The 25,797-nt window shown below is 40.0% G+C and overlaps 1 protein-coding gene across 1 annotated transcript in view; it reads right to left on the bottom strand.

Moving 5' to 3' along the window:
• Positions 1-25,797, bottom strand: part of pcsk2 (proprotein convertase subtilisin/kexin type 2) — a 79,251-nt gene that overhangs the window by 47,866 nt on the left and 5,588 nt on the right. The window contains exons 2-6 of the mRNA XM_079634742.1: positions 24,860-24,964; positions 13,200-13,313; positions 12,703-12,811; positions 11,643-11,680; positions 1,432-1,508 (exon numbers count right to left, since the gene is read on the bottom strand). Coding sequence (XP_079490868.1) covers positions 1,432-1,508; positions 11,643-11,680; positions 12,703-12,811; positions 13,200-13,313; positions 24,860-24,964 — 443 coding nt within the window. The remainder of the gene's footprint in view (positions 1-1,431; positions 1,509-11,642; positions 11,681-12,702; positions 12,812-13,199; positions 13,314-24,859; positions 24,965-25,797) is intronic.

The following is a 25,797-nucleotide window of genomic DNA, read 5'->3' on the forward strand; positions in this document are numbered from 1 at the left end:
GATTCAGCGCGTGTCAGATCCGGGCCACATCCGGCACATGTGGATTCAGCGCGTGTCAGATCCGGGCCACATCCGGCACATGTGGATTCAGCGCGTGTCAGATCCGGGCCACATCCGGCACATGTGGATTCAGTGTGTGTCAGATCCGGGCCACATCCGGCACATGTGGATTCAGTGTGTGTCAGATCCAAGCCACATCCGGCACATGTGGATTCAGTGTGTGTCAGATCCGGCCACATCCGGCACATGTGGATTCAGTGCGCGTCAGATCCGGCCACATCCGGCACATGTGGATTCAGCGCGTCAGATCCGGCCACATCCGGCACATGTGGATTCAGCGCGTCAGATCCGGCCACATCCGGCACATGTGGATTCAGTGTGTGTCAGATCCGGGCCACATCCGGCACATGTGGATTCAGCGCGTCAGATCCGGCCACATCCGGCACATGTGGATTCAGCGCGTCAGATCCGGCCACATCCGGCACATGTGGATTCAGCACGTGTCAGATCCGGGCCACATCCGGCACATGTGGATTCAGCGCGTCAGATCCGGCCACATCCGGCACATGTGGATTCAGTGTGTGTCAGATCCAGTCCACATCCGGCACATGTGGATTCAGCGTGTGTCAGATCCGGGCCACATCCGGCACATGTGGATTCAGCGCGTGTCAGATCCGGACCACATCCGGCACATGTGGATTCAGCGTGTGTCAGATCCGGACCACATCCGGCACATGTGGATTCAGTGTGTGTCAGATCCGGCCACATCCGGCACATGTGGATTCAGCGCGTCAGATCCGGCCACATCCGGCACATGTGGATTCAGCACGTGTCAGATCCGGGCCACATCCGGCACATGTGGATTCAGTGTGTGTCAGATCCAGTCCACATCCGGCACATGTGGATTCAGCGTGTGTCAGATCCGAGCCACATCCGGCACATGTGGATTCAGTGTGTGTCAGATCCGGGCCACATCCGGCACATGTGGATTCAGTGTGTGTCAGATCCGAGCCACATCCGGCACATGTGGATTCAGTGTGTGTCAGATCCGGGCCACATCCGGCACATGTGGATTCAGCGCGTGTCAGATCCGGACCACATCCGGCACATGTGGATTCAGCGTGTGTCAGATCCGGACCACATCCGGCACATGTGGATTCAGTGTGTGTCAGATCCGGTCCACATCCGGCACATGTGGATTCAGCGCGTGTCAGATGTGAGCCACATCCGGGCCGACTCTTTGTTGCTGTCTGGGATCTGTGCTGTCCACTGATATCCACTCAAACAACTACGGATGTACACATCAAAATATGGTCACACATATTGTCATATCGTCACCTTCCAAAAATAATTGCCCAAGTCATTTTCATTTTCAAATGACGTAGGCAATTATTGAAGGAAGGTGACGATATTAAAAAAACAGCTCATTACCTGTTAAACCAGTCGTCCGTGTAGCGAGGGTAAGGGAACGGGTCGTTGCTACTGAAGTCAAAGCTGGCTTCTGCATTCTGAAACATCAACAAGAAATACAGTATCCGTCATCAAGCTTTACAGACTTATGAATTACTACCAATTATGTCAAAACAAACAATGAGCCTCATTTCAGTAAACAGTTATTCAATATTTAGAAACCATCTCTGGAATTCCCATTGTGTTCATCCCTCTGTGTTTCGAGCTGCCCCTCATTAAACGTTCCTCTGGCTATTCCTTAATTAACTATCCACCCAATCTCAGAGGTAATGTATTCAAGCACTGCGGGAAACGCGACACACACACCTCAATTATGTGAGGAACTCCATTCTGGTCTGACAAAAACTTGCAGAGACATGAGGAAGAACAGGTCGGTGTGGGTGGTATGACCAAAATCTGATATGAGTCATTTTGTCACAGTAATGGTGTATATATGCAGAACATTTATTTTATAATATTATTTTTTTTAAAGATTTGTTACTTCTGAAATAAGTCTTTTTTGCTTACCAAGGCTGCAATTATTTGATCAAAAATACAGTAAAAACAGTAATATTGTGAAATATTATTACAAAGAACAGTTTTTTATGTGACTATATTTTAAAGTTTAATTTATTCCTGTGATCAAAGCTGAATATTCAACATCATTACTCCAGTCTTCAGTGTCACGTGATCCTTCAGAAAGCATACAATATTAATGATGCTAAATTATTAATAATGGTTCTTATTATAACAATGTTGTAAACTTACTGTCACTTTTGATAAATTAAATGCATAATTGCTAAATAAAATTGGCCTATTCTTTTTTTTTTTTTTACCCCAAACTTTTGAAAGTATGGTAGCATATGTCAGTTTCCAGACAAATATGAAGCAACACAATTGTTTTCAACAGTGATAATAATCATAAATGTCTCTTGAGCATAATCATATTATACTGATTTCTGGAGGATCATGTGACACTGAAGACTGGAGAATGATGCTGAACATTCAGATTTTGATCACAGTAATAAATTAATAAATTTCTAAATTGTAAGAACATTTGGTAACACTTTATTTTGATAGTCCACTTTAGACATTCAAACTATAAGTAACTTTACAGCTACATGTCCACTAGCAGTCTTCAGATTATTAGTAGACTTTTGTTGGTCCCCAACAGCACTGACTATAAGTAACTAGTCAACTACAAGTCAACTTATTCTCCTAACCATAACCTAACAGTCTACTACAGGCTACTAATACTCTAATGAGAGATAGTTGACATGTAGTTGAAAAGTTACGTATAGTTAGTAGAATGTCTAAAGTGGAACTGTCGAAATAAAGTGTAACCGAATATTTTTGACCAAATGTAAATAGAGCCTTGATCATAAGAGCCCCATTTTCAAAAACAAGGAATCTTAAGTATTCCAAACTTTTGATCGATATTATAAATAGTGTAAAACTGTCCTGATGGCTCTACCGCAGTATAAAACATGTGTATTCTCTCTATCCACTGGCACACAGTATATATGAACCATATAAACAAGGACATCTGCAGAAGCTGAAAACATATTGAACATAATTTTATTTTAGCCTGCAGTAAAATCAACAAATGCCCAGAAGCGTCCCCATGCTCATGATCTCAGGTCTTCACAGCGCTTCTCACCATACACTCTTTCATTCTCAGGAGCGTTCATTACCCGGACGGGCCTGAGCGTGGCCTTCATTAGGCCAGAGTTGAAAAGATGGGTCACTTGTGTAGTCGAACGCTCGGGGCATTTACCAGAGTGACTCAGTGGGACACAAAAGGCAGACCTTGGGTTCCCGAGATCCGGTTTAATGACAGATAACTGGGAGGATTGAATGACTCGGAAGAGGTTTTCATCGGGATGACACTGAGAAAACTGAGATTCACTGGTTCATCCAAATTCTGCTGATCTCCTGGAGCCATCGGTGAGAAATATTCTTATGACAAAGTATAACAAGAATTTCTTCAAGCAGTTATTGTTCTGATCATAAGCCAAATGTTAACTATTAAGAAAAGCCAAATGCATGCAATCCCTTCATAACTGGTATAGACAGTCACATCGCATGTCCCTAACATCTCAAGTCTCAAGTCAAAGTACCAAATGAGTATTATTTATATTTGTCCTCAGAAATGATGAACTTTATGAATGATACTATATTATACTTATTATCATTTTGAGTTATTATAATAACGTGACAAGAGAACACGTGTTCAAGAGAACAAAATCATAATTTCCTGAGAAATTGGCACAAAATATCTGTAAAAAAATGTACGTTTCTGCAAACTGGTTTTCCCTCCATCATAAACGAGTGTGTGTGTCGAGCGTCAGAGAAACACAGTAAATGCTGTCGTGTTCTCTGGCGTTCAGATGCTGGTGTTCGGGAACACACTCGTGTGTGTTAGACGCTTCTGGAGGGATTAAACCCAATCATTCTGATCACACACTTCGACTCCGGCGTTTCAGAAACACCAAACCAACATTAGAGACGCTGCGACGCCATTGGTCCACTGGTTACTCCAGTTATCCAATCACAGCTGACGCTGAGGCAAAGCCACATGAGGTTATGAGGGATTTATTCTGCTAATGTGTTTCCGTCGTAGTTTATGTGCACGTCTTCTTATCGGATATAAAAAATGTTTCCACCTCAGTTGGGCACATACATTTATATGAGCATTATTATAATTTATGCGCATCTTGCCGTATCCATCCCATTTTTTTTTTTTACGAAATATATCCCAAAATTCCCATAAAAATAGGTGGATGGAAAATGTTACTGCCACACGAAAAAAATCCAGTTTCTGTGAGTCTGCGCTCAGAGAAAGTAGAGCATGATAATGGACAGCAGTGTTTAGATTAGTCCCCGAGCAAACGGCACACAGGGAGAGAGGAACAATGACACATCAGTCCTGCAGTGTGTGTCCCATAATCCATCAGTGCGATCACGGAGATTCAGATCCGGCCTTCACTTCAGCAAATATTCTCCTCTGCCCCAGAGATTCATTAATGGAGAGCAAGACGAAAACTTCAAATTGCATCAGTACTTCAAAACATCATCAGTAATAGTGATATTCTGAAATGCAATGTATGTATATATTTATATATATATATTAGGGATGCGCCATTCAAATGGCCGATACCGATAACCGATAATTCTTTATATTTTAAAGCCGATAACCGATATATTGGCTGATAAATCTAAATCCAAATTTATTTGAATAATTTTTGAGAGCCTGATTACAAAAACAAGTCTCAACATTAAAAGCCCTGTCCCAATCACACAACTTTAATGTTCTCATTATAATGTTGTGTAGCCGATATGACAGACTTGTGCTGCACATGTTGGACTTTACTGTTTTCCTTTTTTGAAGTAATTACAATTATATTTCAAACAATTCAAAACCATCATGATGAACAGTGCACATCTGAAGTGTCTCAGCTGAAGGAAATAATACACATTTTCTTATCGGGCCGATAAAAAATAATGGTATCGGTATCGGTATCGGCCGATACCGATATGGTGGCTGAGTTTGTTTTGCTAAACTTGTCAGGACTCTCCATAGTCGTAATGGTTTTTATACTGTACAAACTGTATATTATATTCCCTTACACAAACCCTACCCCTAAACCTGCCCATCACACACACACACACACACACACACACACACACAAACACACACACACACACACACAACACACACACACACACACACACACACACACACACACACACACACACACACACACACACACTGCCCCTATCCCTAAACCTGCCCATCACACACACACACACACACACACACACACACACACACACACACACACACACACACACACACACACACTGCCCTTATCAATAAACCTGCCCATCACACACACACACACACACACACACACACACAGCCCCTATCCATAAACCTGCCCATCTCACACACACACACACACACACACACACACACACACACACAGACTAGACAGCCCCGATTCCCTAAACCTACCCATCACACACACACACTGCCCCTATCCCTAAACCTGCCCACACACACACACACACACACACTGTCCCTATCCCTACAACTGCCCATCACACACACACACACACACACACACACACACTGCCCATCACAGGAAACATTCTGCATTTTGAATGTTTTAATAAAACATCATTTTTTATGTTTTTTAAGCTATTTGAATTATAAGGACTCATGAAATGTCCTCATAAACCACGTTTAAGTTGTAATACCAGTGTAATACACATGTCATTATACACATTTGTGTTCTCATAAATCACATAAACAAGAGCACACACACACACACACACACACACACGCAGAAAATACAAAAATAACACCGGGATAATGACCACTCAGTCAATCATTATTGCAAAATTATCCACAAAAAGGGCCGTCTTGCATCACTTTATAAAAGCTATAAACCATGATAGACTATAGGCCCGGTTTCACAGACAGGGTTTAGATTAAGCCAGGATTCGGCCTTAGTTCAATTAGGACACTTAACTAGCTTTTATAAACATGCCTGGCATGAATCTCGATACAAAACAATAGCACTGACATATTTTAAGATACGTTGCTTTTAGTTAAAACAGCTCAAACATGCAGTCTCGGACTATGTGGAACCGGGTGTATGACTTTTACACTGCAAAAAACAAGTGTACAAAAAAAAGTACAAATATCTAAACATCCATAAATCAAGATTAATTTGCTTGAGAAGCAAAATGACTTAAGATATTAAGTTTTGTTTTCAAAATATCTGCCAATGGGGTTAGAAAAATAAACTTAATTCAAAGGGAAACCATAATTTTTGCAGTACAAAATTAGATTAAATGTTCACTAAATAGTTCGACTCTATCTGTGAGGTCAAAAAAATTAAGTTAAAAAGTTAAAAAAAAAAAAATGCTCTAAAACCCTGGTGTGTGTATGACATCATTTTAATCACCATGGAAACGAACACCACAGAGGAAAGCACGTTGAGAGATGCACATAAAGCGCGCTGACTTCAGCAGCTGAGCGTGATTCGTCTGTTCTTTGGCAAGTCTCCATTTGGCTGCCGCCTGGAGACCGCAGTTAGCAAGCGATGAATTAAATCCAGTCCCCTGTCGGAAAAAATCCTTCAAACGATTATGCTAATTCACTCCTCATCCCACATTAGTCCTTATTAGGAAAATTATTCTGAATCTATTTTTAACCTCGTACCCTTCAGGCGCACACACACACACACACACACACACACACACACACACACACACACACACACACACACACAAACAAACGTTTACATTCTGTCGTTCAGCGAGTATAGTGCTGCTGCTAATGGTGAGTAACGGGGAGGTCTGGGAGGAATTGATGCTAAATAAAACAGCGGCAGGGGAGGACATGGTGAATTATGCTTCAGCTGGGCCCGGCTGGAGACATCATCCTCCTCCGCATCAAACCCAGGTTATTTTTGGGTTAAAACTCATCTGCGGTGCACATCCACGGCTCCTGCGGCTCACAGCGCTCAGCGGGTCTCAACACAATAACGGCTCTATTTCACTGGCAGAGAGGCATTTGTGAAATATTCTGGTTCCTACTCCCATCTCGATTCCATTAGGATTTCATTGATAGTTATTTTAGTGGTTTGGAAGAAGAACTTCAGTATATACTAGGGGGTGTAACAATATATCCCAATGCAAAAATGCAAAAATATGTATTGTATTATAGTGACAATATGTATCGTGTATAGTTAACCCCAAAATTTTAATTACTGTGTGAGATTTAATTCAAGTTTCCAGAGTTTTAGTGTCAGTACTACATTAAACTACTATATATAATGTTGAATATAATGTATAATAATGCAATGAGGGAATATCTGTGGGTCCTGATAATGCCAAATGTCTGATGTTACCAGTAAAATGTCCAACATTATTTTAAATATATCTAGTCAGAAAAAGAGTGAAAGCATATTAGTCTAAAATAATTCTGTATTTTCAGCTTCAGAATCATGAATATTGTTATTCTGGAGTCTCTATTGTCCTGTGCTTTGGGTTTCCAGCACCAAGTCCAAGTCTATTAATTACTTAAACACACAATGTAATATAAAATTTAGCATTTTAATCAACAGTTAATTTTTTGTTAACCTTTTATCATGTCTTGGAGTATCGCAATAATATTGTATCGTGAGTTCAGTATCGTGATATGTATTGAATCGTGACATGAGGGTATCGTTAGACCCCTAGTATATACTAAATAAAAAATCCATACTAGGCCCACTACAAAACTTTTTTACTCACATTAGTCACAAATTGATAGTCAAAGAGATAGTCCTGTCCTAATCTCATTGGCTGAGCCAATGTTGCGGCGACAGGCTCCCTTTCGAGGGAACTTCGACACTGCGTCATTGAGTCAACACTAAGGGAACATTTTCTGTTCTGGATTTGGAAGCTCGCGGTTTCTTCTGGTCTGGACGAGTACCTGAGTCTAGCCTAGAGGAGCTGGATGTAGAGGGAGGTTTGGAATTGAGTGCAGCTGTCGGGAAGCCTTCATATTTTAAAACAGGATCATGGTTGTTATTTGAGTTAAGCATCAAGTGTCCCGATCAAAAGAGAGAAGCACCTCATATTAAAATGGATGAGTGTTTCTGTATGAGTGGTCGAGCCCAGCCACCGAAACGAACCTCACGTTCTTTCCCGACCTCCACAATGTGATCACAAGGTTGTGGAAACCCCCGTATTCTGGCCGCGTCCACAACTCGTGACATCAGACTATTCGGCTATTGTGGGGTATAAATCAATGCCACAGGTTTAGGAAACACTTGCGTTTAACTCTCTCGTGCTTTGGCATCATCTTTGAAAAAGCCAGCCTTGCCTTCCAGGCCATGCCGTAGAACATCAGCACTGGTTGGCCAGGCCTATGAAGCGGCAGGTCAGGCTTTTGGCTCCCGGCACACCATGGCAGTATTACAGGCTTGACCTGCTAAAGGAACTGGATACCAGCAAGGACCTTGGCCCTAACGCGGTTAAAGAGCTCACAGAGCCATAGACCAGTCTCTTCGGGATACCAAACATACGGCCCACTCTATCGGCCATTCAACGGCAGCCAGGGTAGCTATGGAGAGGCACCTGTGGCCAAACCTGTAAGGGATCAAGTGGCAAACGAAGCAATCTGATGGATTCCAGACGTTCGTCCCTCGCCGGGTCCAGCAGCCTCGCGTCCCTAAGGAGATCTCAGGTCTGTTTTTGCTTCCCAGGCAACCAAGAAATAGAAATCCTGATGCCAAGTCCTTACTGATGAGCCCCTTCGAGGGAGAGAGAGTGGTATCGACTCAACTCACAAATACCTCTCCTGCCGAACGTCTCTCCTTGGGTTCCATGCACTATGGAATACGACTACAGAATTGAGTTTAAATCTCATCCTCCTTGTTTCAATGGCATGCTCCCCACTATGGTGAAGCCAGATCAGATATATATATACATATGCCATTGCTAACGCAGGAGCTACAGTCTCTCTTGGACAAAGGGGCTAAGAACATGTTCCCCTCCCAATAAGAAACTTGTTAAACCCATTATTTTATCGTCCGCAAGAAACACAGGATAACTGCTCTACCTGACGTCAGTGTACATTCCTGGATACCTAAATTCGGGAGCAAAGTAAAGGGCTGAGGCCCGGGGATTGGCGTCTCCATCCTCAAATAGTGGAGTCCATATGGTAGAGGTTTGGCCAGGCAGAAGTCGATCTGTTCACCTCCGAGGAGTCTCCCGGGAGTTCTGGCGAGGGTTCGTCAGACTCAGGATGGAAAATGTCTGCTACTAGAAGCTCTGGTAACTGTGGGTCTGGTCCCTGAAGGGTTACAGCTCGTAGATTCTGGTCTACTGAGGTCATTAATTACTTTTTAAATACTATGGCTCCCTCCACTAGGAGACTGTATGCTCTTAAAGGGGACCCCGGGTATTAAGACTTGTATGGCTTAATATAACGTAAATGATGTCTCATACTAAAATATGTGGTAGAAAACCCATGAAAGATTTATGTTATTTAAAAGATCCACATCGTTTTATACATATTTTGGACAAAGGGGGGCGCCATTTTAGGTGTGCAGTGCACTCTACGTCGATGACGTCAAATGGTTGTACTCTGTGACACAACACAACTACTGGCAACACAACACAACACTTTACCGCAACACAACTCGGAATATAAATACTGATACCATGCCACATTGTGCAGTTTTGGTTGTAATTCTCAGTCGAAGGGCGATAAGAGAAGCTTTCACTGCGTTCCTAGCTATAAGAAGAGTAGAAAAGAATGGGAAGATGCCAGTGGATGAAATAAAAAATGCCTCTTTGTTCTCTTCAATTTAGCCCTGATAACTTTGAGGCTTTTAGTAGACCACAGCTTACAAGAACTTACAGGTGGCGATGTATAATCATAGACCTAAACCAAATGCCGTACCATCGATTCTTCCCCACAAGGAGTCTAAACACCCCCGTATATCGAGTGAAATCCGCGCTGAGAAACGGCAGAGAAAAGAAACACTAGACATGCCAAAGCATTGGCCACTAAAGGAGGAAGTTCAAGCGTATTCGTGGAGGAACCTGACGATTCTTCAGTGAAGGTGTGCAGTGTTCTCCAGTTATTCAGTGAAGGTGTGCAGTGTTCTCCAGTTCTTCAGTGAAGGTGTGCAGTGTTCTCCAGTTATTCAGTGAAGGTGTGCAGTGTTCTCCAGTTATTCAGTGAAGGTGTGCAGTGTTCTCCAGTTATGACTGATGCCGCAGCGCAGGTAATCGCCAGGTTCCTCCACGAAAAAGCTCGAAAGCAATGAAAACTGACATCACTTCTCTTGTTGCCCTAAAACTGAAAATGTCCACCAAAAGCCACACAATGTGGCATATCAATTATGATATAATAGGCTTTACAGGGTTACGATTCATTAAAAAGAACTGGTTCGTCGTAGAGTAATTCGTTCATGAATGTGTTTGTTGCTGCGTGCAACTAGTGAAGACAACACAAAAGGAAAACGCATTAACTATTTATAGACGCCGTTTTGTTTTATGGCACCAAATCATCCTTTCATCACATTCAATTCAGACTGACAAGCTCTTAAACTCTACACATCATAACTAACACAGCATTGCCTTTGCCTGGTCTCTGCCACTCACTATAAGTGCAGAAACACTGTAGGAGTATTTTAACATGTCTTCCCCCAGACCTTTTTATCGAAAGTCGTGAAGGACTGGCAGACAGAAAGTAGTGCATCTGTTCTGAGAGACACAGGGTGAAGTAAAGATGGAAAGAGATCTACTGTGTGTATGCAAGTAAGGCACTGATGTATGATGTGTGGCAGCATTTCTTAATTGCCGAGGTGCAGCAAATCCCGTCTCAGCGGGGGAGAGAACTCAACCATCAGCTGCATATTTAATTGTGCACAGGATGCAAATATGTCTTCTGTTCGAAGCCTTTCTTTGCAAACCTTTACAACAGGGATCATTGCAATACTTTGGATTTAGTCCACTGTCTACATGCTGTAAAGCTTCATAAGCCGCATGAACATTAAACATTAATGAGGTTGAGAAACGGAAAACAACACATTATTTTGCCACAGAGGAGTTTGCTTGTTTAGCGCTCCACATTAACCAGTTCATCTGAGTCCTAGACGTGTGAGAGGAACTCGATGTGTGCGGCATGACCAAAGCTTCATATCACAACGTGAGTCATTAAACATCATTGTAACTACGATAATAAAATAATGTTTGCTGAGCATTCAATTAAAATGGTTTATCTATTACATAAACAGTTCAGCTAAATAAATACTTTACAGATTAAAAGTACTTCAACGGTCACACATTACAACAAGGTTCCATTAGTTTACATGAACTAACAATGAAAAATACTTCTAAAGCATTTATTAATCTTAGCTAATAATAATTTCAACATTAACTACTACATTGGAATCATAAGTTGTATCTTTTATTATTATTTCATGGACATGTCAAGCTGACATGAACTAACAATGTACAGTTGTATTTTTATTAACTAATTTTAATTAAAATGTATACATACTGTATATAGTTAATGCATTACAAATGGGACCTTATTGCAAAGTCTTTACAATATTTACAATGTACTTCAAATATTATACAAATATTAAATATGAGGATTAAATGAAAAAAGTACTTACATAATTTGAGGCAAGGTCTGGATGTAGATAATCAATACCTGCAAGGTGATGTCAATATAGTACGTTACTGGGCATTCAATCTTTACATGATGAAATATGCAAACAATACTAAACATTATCAAGGCATTAAAGTGCCTCTATTGTGCTATTTAAAGGTTCCTAATGTTTCAGAGTCTCCTATAACAAATAAGTAAAAACACTTTAATGTCCTCATAATCTCTGCAGCGTCAGCTCTTTTCTCTCAGTCTCTGAAACGCTTCCATCAAAGATTCAGTCTCTCTAAGCTCCGCCTCTCTGAGAGCTGCTCTGCTGTGATTGGTCAGAAAGCAAATGCCATATCTGAATCTCAGCTCTTGATCACAGTGATACGAACAGTAACGATGGCGTGGGTTTTACCGTATCAATCTCAGAAAACAGCGTCTTCTCCACATGAACAACACGAACCGAACTCTTCCAGTCTCAGATACACTACAGTGTTTGAGGGCGGAGCTAAGAGGGCGTTCAGCCAATCATCACCAGAAGCTGGCATTATGCTAATTAGTCACAAACCTTCACAGGTTCATCAGGAAGTGAGACTGAATTACTGACGCCTCGGTTCAGTTCAGAATCACTTCTTTCTTTTGGGAGACAATAACTCATTTATCTATTTATGATTTAATCTTAATTTATCAGACGTTTTACACTCTCAAACAACTTTATTACACACTACATGAAAGGAAATATCCAATAAAGCATAATAGTGGCACTTTAATTCATATATATAACTGGTCTATGTCAAGTCCAGTCAAGTCACCTTCATTTATACAGCGCTTTAAACAATATAGATTGTTTCAAAGCAGCATTACGGTGATAGGAGATTACAGTAACAGATTGTTTATCCTTTACAGCAGATCTAGAATAAAGTTACTGTCCAGCTAAAGTTTTAATTGACTGACTTCCGTTGCAAAGATCATTAGTTATTAACTTAAGGGCAGCGCTTTAACTGAAAACAGAAAACTTTGAATGTGTTCTGGCCGTTCATTTGCACGACGACAGTGTTCGGTGGACAGGCTTGGCTCACCGTCGTCCATGATGGCGATGGTCACTCCTCTGCCGGTGAAGCCCATGCTCCAGGCTTCTGCCACGTTCAGGTCCAGGCCCGGGGTCCCGTCCGCTTGGCCTGTGTTTATCTAAGCAAACAATAGCGCAAGCGTCACACGAGCTGAGCATCCAACGCACTGAATATTAGCTGTCATGAGGGAGGAGGCGTGGAAGGGAAAATAAATGTCACACAGATATTACACTTCGCTGAAACCCTGCTGTGCAGTGTTTATAACTGACAAACCAAATTAAAGAGCGTTCTCCTGGGCAGAACAGACAGGGATGCCTGTCACGATAAGCCCTGGAGAAATAAAGAAGATATCAACGTGTTTTGATGATGCACCAATGTTTACGGTGACGGCTAATGAGGAAAAGCGTTTAAAAAGAGTCGTCAGCGATTCCCGATTAATGCAATACAATCAGTTCCACTGCTGAAGGTCAAATAAAATGAAGACATTATGAACAATAATTACTCACAAGATACCACTGCTTGGAGAAAAGCGGGTCAGTCATGTTGACGTCAAAGTTATTGATCTCTCTGTAGCCCCTCTTCTGACGGCCAAAACCCTCCTGAGGAAACACATCTTTCACCTGAAAAACAAAGGCTGACTTTACATTTCATAGGATTTCAAGCTTCAGACTCACACTTCTATGCTTGAATACCGTGTTACATCCAACAAATACTGTAGAGTTACATTCAAGTAATTTTACGGCATGAAAAAAAAACATTTAAATATGCCATTTAGGTGATCTAAGATAAGTAACTACAGGGAATCTTTAAGCAAATTCATTAAAGGAGAAAGTTTTAACTTTTTAAGTTAATCTTGATCGTTATACCTTTGTGAGTTCTGTCTATAGAAAAAAAACCGAACCGGATTGATGTTTGAACACGGAGCTGCTACCGCTAATGCCCAGAGCTCACTCAGCTAACGGCAGTTATGGGGCATATTCATAAAGAGTGTGTGTGCCTCTTAACAGACACAACATGCAATTAAAATGTGTGTCCAACATGAACAGGGTCCTTACATGACAACAAGATGCGTTTAGCAACTTAGCCATTGTTTAAATTCACCTCAATAGTGTTTTAGACGGCTAGCTGTAGTCTCGCGCTGAAGTCCCGTGGGAACTCCCGTTGTAGCCGGAAAAGGTATTGTTGACTGAAGAGTGTGAGGCTAGTTCTTCGTCTGTATACTCGGGTTCGAATAAATAAGGACGACCATCAAACTCAAAAGCCTCTTCCATGTGTTAAAAATCTTCTATATTCTCCATAGTTACGTTACGAACCATTTCTTCTTCATTTCCGATCATCACTCTTCACACACACGACGCTCCGATCATCACTCTTCACACACACGACGCTCCTCCTCACACTCTTCACACACACGACGCTCCGATCATCACTCTTCACACACACGACGCTCCTCCTCACACTCTTCACACACACGACGCTCCTCCACCTGCACACACTTCTATTTACCTTTCCCGGCTACAACGGGAGTTCCCGCGGGACTTCAGCGCGAGACTACAGCTAGCCGTCTACAACACTATTTAGGTGAATTTAAACAATGGCTAAGTTGCTAAACGCATCTTGTTGTCATGTAAGGACCCTGTTCATGTTGGACAGACATTATAACTGCATGTTGTGTCTGTTAAGAGGCACACACACTCTTTATGAATATGCCCCATAACTGCCGTTAGCTGAGTGAGCTCTGGGCATTAGCGGTAGCAGCTCCGCGTTCAAGCACCAATCCGGTTCGTTTTTTTTCTCTATAGACAGAACTCACAAAGGTATAACCATCAAGATTAACTTAAAAATTGCCCGTTCTCCTTTAAGTTGTATCTAAAGTCTCTAATCACGCTTAAAAGCCTTTTGCGGAGACCAACATCTGAAACACAACATCTGCTGGTGATCAACCATGAAGTCTTATCAGTCGACACAAACAGCCGAGCACAATATTCACAGCTCGTAGAGTCTCAAAGTGCAGGATTACTCATGGTTGGCTCGCTGTCCTTTAAAACATCACAGCAGAAACTTCACAGCGAGACCCTTGACCTCCACACAGCAGAAACCCCCCGTAGACCATCACTACCAGAGCATGACGTCACCAGGCCTCGCAGACAGAGCAGCCCCCATTACACCTCACATCTGCATGAGAAATAAAGCCCAAACTGATCAAAGTCTCCGAGAAGCTTTGATGGCGGCTCAACCCGGCCCTCCAGACGACACAAGCGCTCGCAGCAGATGAGCATTTCTCATGCAGATCTCGGTTGTATCGCCAAGTGTAAAAGCACACAGATTCGAGATCATTTTAATGCTTAAAACACTGCAAGCTAATGACATATTAATTATTTTCATGAGCAGATGAGATTCCCGAACTTATACAGTATAACTGTCAATTATGAAACGTATAGTTCTGACAAATTGTTACTTTGCACCTTTACATCCATAACATTTTATACCAAGGCCAAAACGCTAACATTTAAAATATGGATAAACCGATATGAAAATGTTGGCCGATAACCGATAATTCTTTATATTTGAAAGCCGATAACCGATATATTGGCCGATAAATCTAAATCCAAATTTGTATATACATTTTGAGAGCCTGATTACAAAAACAAAAAAATCTCACAGTAAAAGCCATACACACAATTATAATTTCTCATTATAATTTCATGTAGCCGATATGACAGATTTATATAAAACTTTATAGATAGTTATAGAAAACTATATTTTCCTTTCTTTTAAGGGATTCCAATCATATTTCAAGCAATTCCAACAGTACACATCTGAAAAAAATAATCCATTATTTATCGGCTTTAATATATCAGGCCGATAACGATAACATTATGAATTATCATATATCGCCCGAGATATGGTGGCCGAGATATCGTGCAGCACTAATTCAAAAACACAAATCTGTCTGCAAGGGTATGAATATCTCTCAGTCGTGCAAATATATTACAGCATCACTCATATTGCTGGAGACCCTGAGAGGTCAGAGCTCTTTGACCCCATTGATCCAGTGGCAGTAAATCAACACACACACACACACTTCCCATTCAGAGTCAGTCAAATACATTAATTCAGACATATGGCCCGTATTTGGTGCTGTGGTGCAAGTAAGGGCCACGCTAGGATGCACAGAGCATATCGGGCAAAAGAGTCCAGCATATTATTTAACTGTGAATTTTCCCTCCTATTTACCTTCACAGATACTGAACCATGTGGTAGTACAAGAGTGACAATTATAAACAATATAAACTTATTTCTAATGCATTATAGACAAATATGACTTGAGATTGTGCTTAATCTCTGTAATAGCTCAATAGAGATGAAAGTAATAATGCAGACTACAAAAAACAATACAGGCTTATTAATCTCAGACTTAACAATCTGATCGATATGACAAGTACAAGTAGAAATGTAGAATTTTAATTTAGTGGCCTTATCAAGTAACTTGTTCATTTTGAATTAAACTGATGTGCTGTTGTCACATTTTGTCTGAGGCCCTGTTTACACGAGAACGCTCGCGGCTGAAAATGTAAAAATATTTTATCGGATGTGCCTTTCGTTTACACGGCGACGGCGTTTTTGGGGCTTAAAAGCGGCAAAAAAAGTGAAACCCTCCTCCAGAGTGGAAATCTTAAAAACGCTCCACCGTCGCGTTCCCGTCTAAACGGTAAAACGGTAAAAACGCAAAAGTCTGCTAGACAGTGAAGGCGTCGCGTACGTGTTAACGTCACAGGCATGCGCTAGTACAGGAAAATAATAAAACATTATCAAACTAAAATATAGCATTAATTTCATTGAGAAAAAAATTCTGTCATTTTTGAGCGACACGTGAAGAGCAGCGAGGGTTAAAGCAGCAGCTTTACCGTATTAAACATGAAGAACTGTGTCAGCGTCTCTTTCACTCTCAGTGCTCCACATCGCCACCTAGCCGCCTGGAGTGCACACTACATCCAATCTCACACACTTTTGCGTCACCATATGCACTCAGATTTCCCCCCCAATAACGCTCGTCTAAACGCAGAATAAAAAGTGATAACGCAACGCCACTTTTGCGTTTTCTCTTCAGATCGTTTCCGTGTAAACATAGCCTGAGTTTAATTTCCTGTTTTGTTGCCTGTATTAGTGTTTTGTTTTCATGGTGATTCATTGATTGTTTAATGCACTGCACCTGTCACTCGTTTCGATCATTGGTTTGTGTCCGTGTGTCTTGAGCCTGTTTTCTGTTAGTTGTTCGGTCTTCATTGCATTACGTTGGCTGTTCTGTTCATGTGTTTGATATATCTGAGTTTCCTGAGAACTAGTTTTATTTTGAGTTTGAAAAATAAAGAAGCTGCTCCAATTAGATCCAGCTTTATTTCATCTCTGCGTCAGCCGGCTGTGACCGCTGTCAGAAGTCAACAGTAATGATTAGTTTTACTGTTCTGAATCCCATTATGAATAATCGTATTAATTGAATATGCATCCATCAAGTTCCAGGTAAAATGTTAATATAATCAAATGAAATGAACCTTCTCTCTGGTTCACTGGCTTCTCCACAGATTGGCAGTACCACAGTATAAAACTTTTTCCTCAAAATTACAGAAGAAATTAATATCCTGATAACACTTTTATTAAAAATAAAATTACTAATACAGTGATTTAAGATTTTAGTCATAGAACAAAACACCGTGTTCTATTAATGTGCTTCTTTCTGCAAAAGATGAGGAGAAAATCTCTCTCTACCAGGAACTACGTTCAAGGACATGATAATTGGGTCGAGCGAGTCGAGCAGAAAGGTGGGAAAGTGACAGGTACAAGGATTAAATTGGCTTCAGGGGTTTATGGGTCGGTTCGGTCTATTGTAAAAATTCAGCACACTACAGTATATGGGTTTTGAAGGACACATTACCTTTCATTTACCAATTTCGCAATCAGCTGCATTGTGTGTTCCCATCAGTGATCCTTAAAAACAGCAGACCTGCCGATGTTCCCTGATGAAGGGACATGCATGTTCTTAACCCTGTGTTTCTCTCGTGCGTCTCTGCCGTGTGTTACGCTGGGACTGCGCTCAGAACAGCCGGTCGTATCTCCTCATCTGACAAACTCGTGACTCAGATGTTGCTGCTTCTCAAAATGGCCCCGTACGCTTCATACGCAACACTGTCCTTTCCCTTTACAGACAGATCTTCATACGCAATCATATTTTAATTCATTTAGAAAACTGCTTTATCCGAAGTGACTTTCAAATTAGGAGAAATAGTTGAAAGGATTGATCCAGGAGAGAAAACAAGCAGATAGCAAATGTAAGTAAATATCCTCCCTAGTTTTGTCCCTAAACTTCATGCTTATTGAAAAGTGTCTTTAAAGGTGACGTGTGTAATAATTGCTCCACTAGCATTGTTGAATTAAAACCCAAAACCCAGAGCGATACGAAGAGCCACAGAACAAACCCATACGGAAATGTAATATATGACATATATGTCCTTATATCGCTAGTGACGCCGTCATATATGCTAAATATAAGACAATATATTGCTATCACATATATACATATCTCTACATGTTGATATAGGTTTTTAACATATATAAATTTGCCATATTAAATTGACATATATTAATATGATGTATATGATTATTATTTATATAATACTGTATGTTTTGACCATATATGTCACCGATATGTTTAATATGCCAAACTATTTACTATTTAACTATTTATTTCAAGTCTACAGATCAAGTCTACAGATCCACATTTCATTTCAATTTCTATCTCATTTTCAAATCTTTTATAAATAAAATGTATTATTTATTATTATTTTACCTCTTCTTGACCAGCTCATAAAAACAAAACAAATACTACACAAATTCTATTTGAAAACTGATAATTATATATGTGACATGTATATAAAAAAACTCTATTATACATACATAAAATATATGGGCTGGTTTTATATCTCAATTGATCCATTTTCTAGTAGGTTTTATACATGTGGATATATTTCATATATGTATATTTCATATGTGTACATATATTTTATTTCCGTATGGGAATACTTTACTTTTAGATGAGATGGAAGAAAATGTTTTAAAATATGGACCTGCTCATATGGTGCACAGTTCAGCACACTCTTAAAAATAAAGCTTCGACATTTAGGAAAAAAAACAGTGATAAATACTTCTATCAAGCTGTTGGAAAGCCGTAACTCAAAAATGTTTGCAGGTTAAACCTCCAAAAAGAGACCAGTGGATGGAAATTATAAACTAAATATTCTGTATGGAGAGACTTACATTTACTGTTAGACTTCATTTGGAAAAATGTATTAAGTATTGGGATGAATGGATTGTGTACGTATAAGTGTGTCATTGTAATTCAAAGACTGTATGGAAATTGTATTGTCTGGAGAATGCTTATGATGAATCCTTGTTATTTTCAAAAAAATTTTAGAAGTACAAATAAATGTTAAAAGCGGGTTTTCGCAGCGATGCCATAGAACCCAAAAACCAAGAACTTTTTTCTACTTTTTGTCACTGAAAAGATCCATCGATGTTAAAGGTTCTCCATAGAACCACATATGCCAATGAAGAACCTTTATTTTTAAGAGTGTGGCTCATCTTTGCAATCCTTTTTTTAAATAACTTGCTTTGTAAATATGTCAGATTACAGACGTAAACGGATCCGACACGGACAGTTGTGTTGCCGTTTAACAGCGTGATGAAGAACGCAGTTACACAACAGAGAGAGACCGTCCAAATGAAGAGCAAAGCAAACATTACCAGCGTCTCAGTGTAAACAGCCTGAGAAGAGTGTGTGAAAGGAACAGGACACAGATCAATACACAGCGCTCTGAGGATACACACAACACTTGAGCTGGAAATGATGATGGAGAAACCTCTCCTTCAGGGTCAGACTCAGAGCTGGACCCTAACACAGTACCGGTCTTAAATACACTTTTTGAGTATCTCTACTTTACTTCAGTATTATTTTTTCTGGAAACTTTTTACTTTAACTTCACTACATTTGAAAGACAAATATCATTATTTTTACTCCACTACATTTCTGTCAGATTGAGATTAATTTCAATCTGACGTCGGATTCTGACATCAACCTGATTTTCATTTTCAACGTTGGGTTTGGTCTTCTTCTAAATGTGAATTTTGTCATTGTTTTGAAGCACACTAGCATATAGATAACAGTAAGACTAACATATTCATACTAAACGCCAAAAAACTTTTCATAGAGACTTTAAAGGGATAGTTTGGCCAAAAATGATATTAAACCCATGATTTACTCACCGTTGCCGGAAGCCAGTTATTTTCATTTATAAAGTTTTAAATATGTATATTTTTACGACAAAACCGCACGGATTACACTCAGAAGGCCTTCATTTATCCCGCTGGAGCCGGATGATTACTTTTGTGAAGGATGCATGCACATTTTTGGGACTTGAAGGAGGTGGACCCCATAACTTGACATTATAACCACTGAAAGATCGAAGACATTTTCTAAAATAACTGAAAATGTGTTCGTCTGAAAAATTATTGACATGCATCTCGAACGGCTTGAGGGCGAGTAAATCATGGGTTTAATATAATTTTTGGCCGAACTATCCCTTTAAGTAAGACACTATTTGAGGGAACAGCCAATTGGGTGTCCGGAGCCATTGTGGACGTTATTGAGTGCAATTATTCAATCCCACGACTGGAACTGAGCTCTAGAAATAAATGTGATATTGATATAGCCATATATTCAGAGGCATGAGGTTCTGTAAGTATTACATGCAACAATGCAACAATAATAAAACAATGCATTGACATTTACGTTTGATACTTGAGTACTTCTGTACTTTAACTTCAGTAAAAATCGGTCTTTACAACTTTTACTTGTAAGGGAGTAATATTTGACCAGTAGTATCTGTACTTTCACTCAGGTATGGAAGTGTACTTTGTCCACCTCTGCCTAAAGTTGAGGTAAATCCAGCACAAACTGGGACGCTTTTGCTCCAGGGTTCGGATTTATTTCCTGGACATTACTTTTGAACAATGTTGGGTCATGTCCTTAAAATCAAACATTGATATAAAATCAAACATTGATAAACATTGATCACTGGGGTTAAGACCAATCATACGATGGCCTACCCATAACCCCGCCCCTAAACCTACCCGTCACTGGGGTTAAGACCAATCATACGATGGCCTACCCATAACCCCGCCCCTAAACCTACCCGTCGTTGGGGTTAAGACCAATCAGGGATGACTATACGGACTATATGGGACTAAAAGACACACGTGTGGTCCGGATAACCGTATAGTTCCCATTATTTCACAACAAACTGCATAGGCCCAACAGTACACGAAATCAATGCAACAAAGCTGTACATTTGGGTTTTTAAATGTCTCTTGAATTCAAAGGTTTCATGCGTTTCGCATCCCGAAACACACTCAAACCAACACCATGTTTATTCTCATTGCAATAAACCTGTATTTAATGCAGCCTGGGTCATATTTTCCTTTACGTTGTGTAGTTTTGTTCACAGGCGTATGGATATCTGTCTACACCGAGAAAGTCAAAAATAGTATTTAACACATAAATACATTTGATTTACCAACAACATTTTTTTATGAATTGCATGTAATAGTTAATTAAGATAAAAAATGCAAGTTACCATTGTTACGATGTATTTGTACTAAGTTCAATCCAGTGACAGATCATTTTCACTAAAATACAGTAGAGTTTGATTGGACACGAAACCTTTGATCCAACAACAAAAGCATATTTTTTTATTCTCCTTTGCAAAAGCTTTTTATCTTTTTGTAATAGCCTGATTTAATATCGGTTAAATATATATTAATAGCACTTGTTTTCCCCCTGCTGTCCCTGACCGGTGGCCATTTTTAGCTTGTGTCCATCAGTAAAGGCCGGCTGAGCTGGAGCACATCAGTCGTTTAATGAGACGTGTGTCGTTTGTCAAGATGATGAATGGATGAAATATGATGGGACTGTCATTTCTGAATTGATTACCCTGGTCAGTGGAACGGACTCTAATTGAATCAAAACTGTAAGTGGGGAAGTTTTCAGAGATGTGACGGATGGAGACAGACGGAGAAAAATAGAGGCATTAGTGATCGTGAGCTTTTTCTTTCTTGTTTAAAGAGAATTGAATTAAATCTCAAATCACATACTTCCCTACTATACAGTAGGCAAAAAACAGTATGTGACAAAAGAAGTATGTCTGAATTCACAGTACTCATTGAAGAATAGGGAAAAGTCCCACTTTTTCCGGTGAGATTTGAAGTGTGAGACGATGGACACTTTACTATCCCATGAGGCCACAGGAGAGGATTTATGAATGACAGTGACGCTGGCAGATCACATGATACTGACATCATGGCGGATGTAGTACGCCCGGATTACATTCATACTACACACATTTTAGCGGTCGTGAAGTCATTTCTTATTGAAAATAAGTACTTACTCGTGCGATTTCGGACGCAAGCACTGTTCTTAAACTTATATTGGCACAGCCATTACATATTTAAAACAGTAATATCCTATACTAAACCTAAACTAATCTTGACAATATAAATTACAGAGGAGGCGTAATTTATACATTTTTGAAATGTTCAGTGCGTGTGTGAGTTAATCGGAGCTGCTAACACACACACACACACACACACACAAACTGTTGAAGCTCCGCCCCCTGTGCCGGGAGCAGCAGCTCATTTGCATTTAAAGGGACAGACACAAAACGGTGTGTTTTTTCTCACCCTCAAAAAGTGACACTTTAACATGCTATAAAAATATCTGTGGGGTATTTAGAGCTAAAACTTCACACACACACACTGGGGACATCAGAGACTTATTTTACATCTTGTGAAAGGGCATTATACCACCGCTTTAATGCATTTCACTTCTATAATGTGATTTATTTCGGAACATGATAATCAATAAGGAACAAATACTTGGTTTTATTAATCTGGGAATGATTGGCTGATGAAGAGTGTAAGACATCATGAAATACGTCAGATTAAGCAGGAAAATTGACTACGTTTCCGTGAATCAAGTTGACATCGGTTTGTTTGCTGATGTCTAGAGAAGTTTTCACCAGTAATGACTTAATATAATGCATCTTCATGCGTTGAGGATCTCTGCCAACGGTGACGGCCGCTCGATGTGTGGATGTCGAGGAGTTAACACACTTCAGCCGGAGCAATGCTTTCGAGACGTTCAGCCCTCATAAATAATTCAACTCCTCAAACCCACAATTGAACATTAATAGCTGTTTAGTTATTAAAAGTGCAGAAACTGAGCAGATCCTCTCACTCGAGAGCACCGGTGCTGTACCGCCTCACGGATTATACGCTTAAATCTTACAGATCGAAATCTTCACATTTTCTGTCTCAAAAAAACATCTATGGTTCATTTTATTTGATGAAATAGCAGTCTCAGCTCCAAACAGAGATCAGTCTGTTCAAGTACTGTATATTTCACTGTTTGAAGTCTGTGAAATAACTGGTATTTATTGGATGTTCCCACTATATTAGAAACAAAGCAAACATGTGTCCTCCTGTCTGAGCCGCCAGACTTTATCTCCCAAATCATCAACTTTGCTCAACTTTTTAAAGTACAATTGGTCTTATGCTGACATTAAACATGATGTATGTCTTATGCTGACATTAAACATGATGTATGTCTTATGCTGACATTAAACATGATGTATTTCGTGTGCTGTACATTGAGAGGTCGTTCTACATGCGATATATAAACTGATATTGTCATGACACACAGTACAGCTTGACCTTGACAACAAATGTGCCGTTAAGCATCATTAAATAATACAATTCAGTGGATGACAGAGAGCCATGTAACGTTAACGTGTTTCGCATCAGAGCCGTGACTATATTGTGCATTTTAGCACTGCATTGACCAATCAGCATCCAGAAAAGCATTTTCATAAATAAAAAAATGGTAACACTTTACTTGAAGCGGTGTGCATAAGATGACACGACACATGTCATGAATATGATGGTTTTATGCATGTTTATGACAACTGTCATTAAGTGTCATTCGCTCAATTATGACATTTTTAATGCAAATATGACATTGTTTGAGATAACACAGTCTCACCCCAAAACGTCACATACTGACGGGTCTTGACCATACGTCAACATACGACGAAAAGGGTACCCTTTAACGTCCATGTGTGACGATTCGGGTATGGTTGGGTTTATGCGTTAGGGTACCGCTAGGAGGCGCTGCTGGTGCGCTTATGTCTGCGTCTCATATTGACGTTATAGGGGAACCCTTTTCGTCGTATGTTGACATATGGTCAAGACCCGTCAGTATATGACGTTTTGGGGTGAGACCGGGCTGTTTGAGATGTCTTTGTCATGACAACTTGACATAAACCAATACATCAAAACATGTCAGTGTCTTGGTATGACAACTTGACAATACCAAGACGACATAAATTGTCATAAATATGTCATAAACATGACATAGCAGATTAATGATCAAACTTAAGCAACCACTTAGCTTTATTGGTTAACATTACAATATTTTTCATTTTAATGACAAATTCAATGTGTACCACTGTAGTTGAGGTCAAGAAAAGTATGCATGACAGTTATAATGCCCTCAAGACAGCCAATGTCAAAACAATTTTAATGTAATGTTAACCCATAAAGCTAAGTGTTGTTGTTTTTTTAGTTTGATCATTAATCATTTTCAGACATATTTATGACAGGTTATGATGTAGTGGTTTATGTCAAGCTGTCATAACAAAGACATCTCAAACAATGTCATATTTGCATTATAAATGTCATAATTGAGCGAATGACACTTAATGACAGTTGTCATAAACATGCATAAACCTTCATATTCATGACATGTGTTATGTGAGTCTTATGCACACCCCTTCAAGTAAAGTGTTACCAAAAAAATATATAACCTCATTCAAAACTGCATAATGTCATGATAGCTAATAACATCGCATTCAAACATCAAGCCAAAAACTTGATTGACATGTTAGCCTTTAACTCATACAAGCGATGGATCTGGCATCAGATTGGTTGTTTCCCAATGACTGGGTTTGTTTCTATGGGAACACACACACACACACACACTGTGCGATGCGGCTCTTACCCGGGGGTCGTTGGCCAGGCGGTGGAGTTGGTGAACGCTGCGTTTCCGGCGGGTTTTAGGGATTTCCCGCGGGTAGAAGTGGAACAACCCGTCGCCGAAGGGAAGCTGGAATTAAACACACGTCAGTTAGAGGAATAAACCAAACCCAGGAGATGCACTGGAGTATGATGGTGTCGTTTAATGTTTTCAGCCAAAATACTGATGGTTATACATTAATATTTCATCCCGCTAATGTGAAGTAATAAACTGACGCTCACACTCATCAGCACGAAAATGTGTTAAAAAACGGCCATAAAAAGATGCTGAGATTGTTTGTGCATGCAAATATTACACTGCAAAAATGATTTTTCTTTTTCTTTTTTTAAATAAAAAAGTACATTTTTGTCTAGTTTCCAGTCCAAATATCTAAAATGTCTTAAATCAAGATGCATTTACTAAAATGAAATAAGAAATGATATCTTGTTTTCTGGGTGGAAAATCTATATTAAGAGAGTGAAGTTTTGCTTGTTTTCCATTTGAATTAAGATTATGGGCCCTATTGTAACGTTCTGAAACGCAAGTGTCAAAGTGCAAAGCGCAAGTAACTCTGTGGGCGGATCCCGGGCGCTGTTGCTATTATACCGGCGGGATAAACGACTCTTGCGCCCGACGCAAATCTAAAATGTGTCGGTCTGAAGTAGCTTCATTATTCATAGCTGTGGTTTGGGCGTAACGTGAAATAAACCAATCAGAGCGTCCTCTCACATTCCCTTTAAGAGCCGGCACGCTTGTTCCACGGCGGATTGCTATTATAACGGCGGATTGCTATTATAACGGCGGATTGCTATTATAACGGCGGATTGCTATTATAACGGCGGATCGCTATTATAACGGCGGATTGCTATTATAACGGCGGATCGCTATTATAACGGCGGATCGCTATTATAACGGCGGATTGC

Source organism: Phoxinus phoxinus, assembly GCF_949152265.1.
Source record: "Phoxinus phoxinus genome assembly, chromosome: 14".
Lineage (NCBI taxonomy): Eukaryota > Metazoa > Chordata > Actinopteri > Cypriniformes > Leuciscidae > Phoxinus > Phoxinus phoxinus.